The following is an 8878-nucleotide window of genomic DNA, read 5'->3' on the forward strand; positions in this document are numbered from 1 at the left end:
ATAGGTATAGGGCTACTCAGCTTTCAATTTCCTTTTGAGCTGTGTTTCTAAACCGTGGCACTACTGAGATTTTGGGTCAAAAATTCTTTGTAGGAGGCACTGGAGGATACTTAGCGGCATCCCTGGCTTTATCCACTAAATACCAGTAGCAACCCAAGTTGTAAAAATAGAAATTTCTCCAGATCCTGACAAATGTCTCCTGGAGTGTTTTATAAATGTCAAATTGATTAACACTATTGTTCAGTTCTTCTATGTCCTTATTGATTTTCTATCTACTTGTTCTATTGAGAGAAGTGCTGAAATCCCCGCATCTAATTGTGGATTTGAGAATCAACACTTTAAAAGGCAGGTTAGGGGTGCCTGGGTGGCTCAGAGGGTAAAGCCTCTGCCTTCAGCTTGGGTCATGATCTCAGGGTCCTGGGATTGAGGCCCGCTTTGGGCTCTCTGCTCAGCAGGAAGCCTGCTTCCCCCTCTCTCTCTGCCCTCCTCTCTGCCTACTTGTGATCTCTCTCTGTGTCAAATAAATAAATAAAATCTAAAAAAAAAAAAAAAAAAAAGGCAGGTTACCTTACCATTCTGAATTTGAGCCACTTTTTTTGAGATTTCTCCAATGATCTGTGAAAAAAAAAAAAAGGTAATTCTCATGACTTTTGAACATGTCTGAAAGCACAGAACAAATGTAATCCAAAATCAGTAATTAAAAATACTTAAGGGGCACGTGCGTGGCTCAGTGGGTTAAAGCCTCTGCCTTCGGCTCAGGTCATGATCCCAGGGTCCTGGGATCAAGCCCTACATCAGGCTCTCTGCTCAGCAGGGAGCCTGCTTCCCTTCCTCTCTCTCTGCCTACCTGTGATCTCTATCTGTCAAAACAAATAAATAAAAATCTTTCAAGAAATATTTAAAAAATAAAATTTAAAAAATATTAAAAACAAAACAAAACAAAACCATAGAATCCTAGTAATGAGCCATTCAGATAATAAGAAACAACAGAATACAAAATCAAAACCAAAATGAGGTTTCACCTTACACCTGCCAGAATGGCTAGAATCAAAAAGACAAGTAATAACAAGTGCTGGCAAGGATGTGGAGAAAAGAGAACCCTGTTCTCTTTTCTTTTTCCCCCTGTTTAGTGGGAATATAGACTGGTGCAGCCACCTTGGAAAACAGTATGGAGGTTCCTTAAAAATTAAAAATAGAAAGAAATACCATACGATCCAATATTTCCACTACTGAGTATTTACCCAAAGAAAATGAAAACACTAATTTGAAAAAAATGTATGTTAACTGTAGTATTATTTACAATACCCAAGATATGGAAGCAGTCCACATGCCCAGGGACAGAGGAATGGATAAGGAAGATGTGGTGGGCATATACAATGGAATATTACTTGGCCATAAAAAAAAAAATGGCATCTTCCCATTTGTAACAACATGGATCGACCTAGAAAGTGTTATGCTAAGTGAAATAAGTCAGACAAAGACAAATACCATGTGATTTCACGTATATACAGAATCAAAAAAACAAATGAATAAACAAACAAAAAAGTAGAAAGAGACCCATAAATACAGAGAACCAACTCATGCTTGCCAGAGGGGCGAGGTTGGGGATGGGCAAAATGGATGAAGGGGAGTGGGAGGTAAAGGCTTCCAATTATAGAATGCTAAGTCACAGCGTGGGGAAAGGTAAAGCAGAGGGCATATAGTCAGTGGTATTATAATTGGGTTTATAGTAACAGATGGTAGCTATGTTTGTGGTGTCACCATGCTGTACACCTGAACCAATGTAACATTCTGTATCAATTATACCTCAATTCAAAAAGAAGCAATTAGAGACTTGTTACTTCTACTAAGACCAGATTCACCCAGAACATACTTGTCGTCTCCACTTCTCAGCTTTGGGCAGCTCAGTACATTCTGAGGCAAGGAAGGGTCTTCGTTCCTAAGAAGAAGCAAAATACACATGTTGCCACTGTCCTAGTTACCAGCTTTATACAGCATCCACAACTGATTCAGCCCTGAAGACTAAACATCCAATGGACTAAATACATCTGAAGCTTCAGTTTCAGATGATCTTCAAGCCTTATGTTTCACTCTCCAGTCTCTACTTAGGAAAGAAGTATACATACAAAAACATACATACAGAGGCTGCACCGTATCTAGTAGAATGAACCACTGGAAACTACTTAAAATTCCAGAGAGATGGCCAAGTAAGCTAGGTTATATCCATTTCATGGCATATTCATATTATCTTAAGAAATAATGGCTTCGGTGTTTAGAACAAACATACATGTGTATACATGTGCGTGTTTGTAAGCATGTATGTGTATAATTTTTCTTTAAAAACAAAAAGTAGGGGCGCCTGGGTGGCTCAGTGGGTTAAGCCGCTGCCTTCGGCTCAGGTCATGATCTCAGAGTCCTGGGATCGAGTCCCGCATCGGGCTCTCTGCTTGGCGGAGAGCCTGCTTCCCTCTCTCTCCCTCTCTCTGGATGCCTCTCCGTCTACTTGTGATTTCTCTCTGTCAAATTAATAAATAAAATCTTTAAAAAAAAATAAAAAATAAAAACAAAAAGTATTGAAAGAATGGTACATATTATTCTTAACCTGGCTGAGCCTCCATGAACTAAGATCACTCACTGGATGCAGCTTTAGAGCTGCTCTCCATGGCACTTCCTATATTAGACAGAGCTGGGATAATATGGGAAGCTAATTATCATAATACAAAGGAGGCGGAAGAACAAGCAGCTAGATTGTCACACTGCCCCAGCTAGAGGGAGGTACACATAGAATTCACAGGTACAGACTCATAAGAATGTCAGCAAGCACAGACAAGGAACAGGAAATCGAGCCTGCTCAGAAGGGAGTTTTACCACATTTGTTCTTGAGACTTTACAATTCACAAGGAAGCTTTACACCAACCTTCACTTTTCCCTCTTCCAGCTGAGCTTGGCGAAATCTTGCTAAGGCCGTCCTATCAGAGAGAAAAGAGAGAAAACTCTGTAAGATACTGCTCCCAGAGTTATCACCCAAGTTCCTAAATGGGGTAGATTGGCTCATGACCATCATGTAAGGTATTCATTATATATATATATATACACACACACACACATATATATGTATATATATATATATTATTATATACTTTTTTTAACTGTCCAAAGTATTTGTTAGTTGTTTATTTATCAAGGCAAACAATTCCATAACCCAATATTCACGCTTCATAGTTTAGGAACACAGGTCAGTGACAAACTTCAATTGAACTCAACCTAAAGAAATTCTTTACATTCCGAAATCACTTTGCACTCTGAAAGATACCAGCCTTCTTCATCTCCTCAAAATCTTTCATGGAATCATAATTTCTGAGATATCTGCACATGCCGTCTTTCTTGGTTCAGCCACAGCAAACTTATAGAAAGTGCAACCCCCAGGGATACAACGAAGGCTCCAACAACATGAAATCGCAGACGCTTGGCCAGAAAGCCTCGCACCTGACATTCCGTCAAAGCACTGGAAGTGATGGTAGTTATTCTCCTCAAAACCAACCTCAAACCTAACGTCCTTCCTAACTGATAAAGAAATGGACCTATTATATACTTTTTCATAATACTTATTCATTAAAAAAAAAAAAAGAGCATACACGAGAATGTGAAAGAGATTATGACACCACAGAGTAGTTCTGGGTTTCCATGTTCCAACAGTGAGGGACTTAAAAAAGCCACTGGTGTTCCTGCACACCCAAGTAACTATTTTACTTATACTGGATGTAAAGACTGTGGGGAGCTCCAAGCATCAGACCACTGTGGTGAGCAACACATCCAGATGTTAAAAGACTAATATCATGGGGTGCCCAGTTGTCACTCTCACACCCCGTGCACCATCCCCAAGTGAGCTAATGTTTAACCAGTATAAGTTCTGGGATCTGTCAGAAAACACTAATGGGGAAAACAAACAGCAAATATGGGAATACTATTTTAACACATGTAGAGAAAGAAACATACCAAAAGGAGCAAACACACAAAGAGCTCCGTGGTGATAATTAAGTAACATAAAATTTACAAACAAAATTAAGTTGATACTTACATGGCCTTTTCTGCATTTCGGGCCTAAGAGAGAAGGGAAGAAAAATGCCCATGTTTAAAATACCCTTTTTTTCATGTACTATTTAGAGAAAAGTATCACAAGGACAGTCACAAACATAAAGTTTGACTTTACAGGAAAACTAGTATATGTACACTGTAACAACAACAACAACAGCAAAAAAAATCAACAGATGTCCAAATCCTGTGACTTTTTACACTGCTCCCTCCACCTAAAATCTTTACCTCTCCACTATCCCCACCCTCTTGGATCTGGCTAACTCCTATCCATCCTTCAAAATGTATCATCTGTGTCATCACCATCCCAGAAAGTTCTTCTGTAGCCCCTTCTTCTCAACGGGGCTGTACCTTTTGTTTGGTTTATAACTACTGTGGTCCTTTCCACCTAGCATCCCAACTGTCTGTTTCCTGCCAGCATAATTTGAGAAAGAAAAGCCTGGCTTTTCCAAACTGAGTTTTATGTAAGTATTGTCATAATAGTGTCAAGACAATTGTCCCTGAAACACAGTGTCAAGCACAGAACATGTTTTCTGGGTTGTAGTATAAGTATTTCTGCTTATACTTGTACTTGTTGAGTCAGGGACTTGAATTTTACTCTCAGCTTACCAGTCCTGAGAAGCAGTCTGTTTTCCCATCTTTACAATAGGGATCATACCTCTTATCTCATAGAGATGTCATGATGACTTGATGAGAAAAATACCTGAAAACATCAGGTATGCAGTTTATACTCAGCAAAAGCGAGCTCAATTTAGGTATCCTTTCTGGTCCTCCCTTTCAATGACCACAGGAAAAAACTTGGCGAAAGCTGGGTGGATACATGAATACATTATCTACTAAGGAATAAAATAGCTCAGCTTTCCCAGGGGAAACCATCATCTTGAAGGCTGAGGCAGTGTCCTACCTATTTCATTAAATCCTACAGATTCTGAATATTTAATTTAATGTTTCTCAATGGTTACTCCATGCTTAAAATACCATGGTAGGTGCTAGCAATTGAGCCATGGATCTTCTTCTTGAGGGGACTTCTTGGAACTACCCCCCCCCCAGTGAATAAATGTGATAAGGGAATATACCCAGGATAATGTAGGCCCACAAATACAAATGTGTGATGGTTAGAGTGTTATAAAATAACCAACAACTCCTGTACCCAGAAATATCCAGGCCCAGGGAGCCCTCTCCCCTGCTAGGGAATGAAGAGATGGATTCCCTATGCTTGCTCGAGTTCAGAAAGGAAGAGCCTCAAGGCTGAACAGTATAGTATGAAGCAGTAATTTGGGGCATATTCTCCCACAGAAAGGGTTGTTTCTTTTTTTTCTTTTTTTTTTTTTTTTAATTTTAAATAAACATATAATGTATTTTTTCCCCAGGGGTACAGGTCTATGAATCGCCAGGTTTACACACTTCACAGTACTCACCATAGCACATACCCTCCCCAATGTCCATAACCCTACCTCCCTCTCCCAACCCCCCTCCCCACAGCAACCTTCAGTTTGTTTTCTGAGATGAAGAGTCACTTATGGTTTGTCTTCCTCCCAATCCCATCTTCTTTCATTTATTCTTCTCCTACCCCCTTAACCCCCCCATGTTGTATCTCCACTTCCTCATACCAGGGAGATCATATGATAGTTGTCTTTCTCCAATTGACTTATGACACTAAGCATGTTACCCTCTAGTTTCATCCACATTGTTGCAAATGGCAAGATTTCATTTCTTTTGATGGCTGCATAGTATTCCATTGTGTATATATACCACATCTTTATCCATTCATCTGTTGATGGACATCTAGGTTCATAGTTTGGCTATTGTAGACATTGCTGCTATAAACATTCAGGTGAGGGACGCCTGGGTGGCTCAGTTGGTTGGACGACTGCCTTCGGCTCAGGTCATGATCCCAGAGTCCCTGGGATCGAGTCCCGCATCGGGCTCCCAGCTCCATGGGGAGTCTGCTTCTCCCTCTGACCTTCTCCTCGCTCGTGCTCTCTCTCACTGTCTCTCTCTCTCAAATAAATAAATAAAATCTTTTTAAAAAAAAAAAAACATTCGGGTGAACGTGCCCCTTCGGATCACTATGTTTGTATCTTTAGGGTAAATACTGAGTAGTGCAATTGCTGGGTCACAGGGTAGTTCTATTTTTAACATTTTGAGGAACCTCCATGCTGTTTTCCAGAGTGGCTGCACCAGCTTGCATTCCCACCAACAGTGTAGGAGGGTTCCCCTTTCTCTGCATCCTCGCCAGCATCTGTCATTTCCTGACTTGTTGATTTTAGCCATTCTGACTGGTGTGAGGTGATATCTCATTGTGGTTTTGATTTGTATTTCCCTGATGTTGAGTGATAAGGAGCATTTTTTCATGTGTCTGTTGGCCATCTGGATGTCTTCTTTGCAGAAATGTCTGTTCATGTCTTCTGCCCATTTCTTGATTGGATTATTTGTTCTTTGGGTGTTGAGTTTGCTAAGTTCTTTATAGATTTTGGACACTAGCCCTTTATCTGATATGTCGTTTGCAAATATCTTCTCCCATTCTGTCAGCTGTCTTTTGGTTTTGTTAATTGTTTCCTTTGCTGTGCAAAAGCTTTTGATCTTGATGAAGTCCCAATAGTTCATCTTTGCCCTTGCTTCCCTTGTCTTTGGTGATGTTCCTAGGAAGAAGTTGCTGCAGCTGAGGTTGAAGAGGTTGCTGCCTGTGTTCTCCTCAAGGATTTTGATGGATTCCTTTCTCACATTGAGGTCCTTTATCCATTTTGAGTCTATTTTCATGTGTGGTGTAAGGAAATTTCATTTTTCTGCATGTGGCTGTCCAATTTTCCCAACACCATTTATTGAAGAGATTGTCTTTTTTCCACTGGACATTCTTTCATGCTTTGTCGAAGATTAGTTGACCATATAGTTGAGGGTCTATTTCTGGGCTCTCTATTCTGTTCCAGTGATCTATGTATCTGTTTTTGTGCCGGTACCATGCTGTCTTGATGACGACAGCTTTGTAATAGTGCTTGAAGTCCGGAATTGTGATGCCACCAACTTTAGCTTTCTTTTTCAATATTCCTTTGGCTATTCAAGGTCTTTTCTGGTTCCATATAAATTTTAGGATTATTTATTCCATTTCTTTGAAAAAATGGATGGTATTTTGATAGGAATTTCATTAAATGTGTAGATTGCTTTAGGTAGCATAGACATTTTCACAATATTTGTTCTTCCAATCCATGAGCAGGGAACATTTTTCCATTTCTTTGTGTCTTCCTCAATTTCTTTCATGAGTACTTTATAGTTTTCTGAGTATAGATTCTTAGTCTCTTTGGTTAGGTTTATTCCCAGGTATCTTATAGTTTTGGGTGCAATTGTAAATGGGACTGACTCCTTAATTTCTCTTTCTTCTGTCCTGTTGTTGGTGTAGAGAAATGCAACTGATTTCTGTGCATTGTTTTTATATCCTGACACTTTACTGAATTCCTGTACAAGTTCTAGCAGTTTTGGAGTGGAGTCTTTTGGGTTTTCCACATATAGTATCATATCATATGCGAAGAGTGACAGTTTGGCTTCTTCTTTGCCAATTTGGATGCCTTTAATTTCCTTTTGTTGTCTGATTGCTGAGGCTAGAACTTCTAGTACTATGTTGAATAGCAGTGGTGATAATGGACATCCCTGCAATGTTCCTGACCTTAGCGGAAAAGCTTTCAGTTTTTCTCCATTGAGAATGATATTTGCGGTGGGTTTTTCATAGATGGCTTTGATGATATTGAGGTATGTGCCGAAAGGGCTGCTTCTGGCCCACTGATTTCTCTTCTTCTTCCGATCTTGGGCTCATTAATCTACAAGGGCTTGTAATAAATACATCTACAACTTTATTACTGCATAGAGTGGTTCTTACGGGGGGCTTCACTTAATGAAAATATTATGGTTACCAAGACGTATGAGCAACTTTTTCGTACCAGCGCGATGTGCATTCTCACATTTACTCGTCGTGAGCGCTACTGAACGAATGGAGAAGCCAACAGACCACTCCAGACCAGAGAGATCACATCCTCACGCAATAACACTATATCATCCCTTCAATCATTACTGAACACCCACAACGTGCCAGACGCCGTTTTAGACATTAAGAAAGCAATGGTGAAAAAACCCTGACCTCGTGAAGTTTGTATCTCGTGGGAGAGACCGGGAACACATAAATCAAACAACCCAGAAACATACTGTCACAACCGCTGTTCATTTCCCGTATGAGACTTGGGGACAAACAAGTGGGCCCATGCCGGGCATCGTGACTTGGGGCCGGTCCTTGCGCCTCTCTATGCCTTACTTTTCCTGAGCGGTAACTTAAAGTGCTTGATCGACATGAAAACACTATCGGAAAAGAGAACTCCTCCGCTCCCGAGGTTCCCGTTTCCTCCCCCAACTTCTGACAGCTGAAGCAAGGAGAAAAAAACCGAAGTTACAGGTAGCCCAGGAGCCTGAAGCCTGCAGTGATGCCCGGCTGCGCGGGCCTACACCACGAGCACCCCGAATGGGGCCGGGAACCCTCACAGCCCGCCCGCTCGCCCCCTTCATCACGCACCCACCCAACTCACCATGGTTGAGCGAGGGTGCCGCCTTGGGGCCGCGTGGCCCCAGCCCCCGGAGTTACACCGCCTCCCGCGAGGCGGACCCTAACAGGAACAGAAATACCCTAGGCGATCGCACTACCAATTTTTCTGTCGGAAGGGCAAAAGGAGAGGACCGGAAGTGGGGAGCCGGAAGTGAAATTGAAGAATTGACAAGGGGTGGAGGAAAAGTGAGCGCGCTCCTGTAA

General features: G+C 41.2%; 1 protein-coding gene across 1 annotated transcript in view; it reads right to left on the reverse strand.

The window, feature by feature from the left end:
* ISY1 (ISY1 splicing factor homolog) overlaps positions 1–8878 on the reverse strand; it is a 29484-nt gene extending 20606 nt beyond the window's left edge. Inside the window, exons 1-5 of the mRNA XM_045063385.1 lie at positions 8658–8878; positions 4079–4101; positions 2918–2969; positions 1874–1939; positions 573–615 (exon numbers count right to left, since the gene is read on the reverse strand). Coding sequence (XP_044919320.1) covers positions 573–615; positions 1874–1939; positions 2918–2969; positions 4079–4101; positions 8658–8660 — 187 coding nt within the window. The 5' untranslated portion in view covers positions 8661–8878. The remainder of the gene's footprint in view (positions 1–572; positions 616–1873; positions 1940–2917; positions 2970–4078; positions 4102–8657) is intronic.

This window comes from Mustela putorius, unplaced genomic scaffold, assembly GCF_011764305.1.
Source record: "Mustela putorius furo isolate JIRA1106 unplaced genomic scaffold, ASM1176430v1.1 tig00003850_pilon_pilon_pilon, whole genome shotgun sequence".
Classification (NCBI taxonomy): domain Eukaryota; kingdom Metazoa; phylum Chordata; class Mammalia; order Carnivora; family Mustelidae; genus Mustela; species Mustela putorius.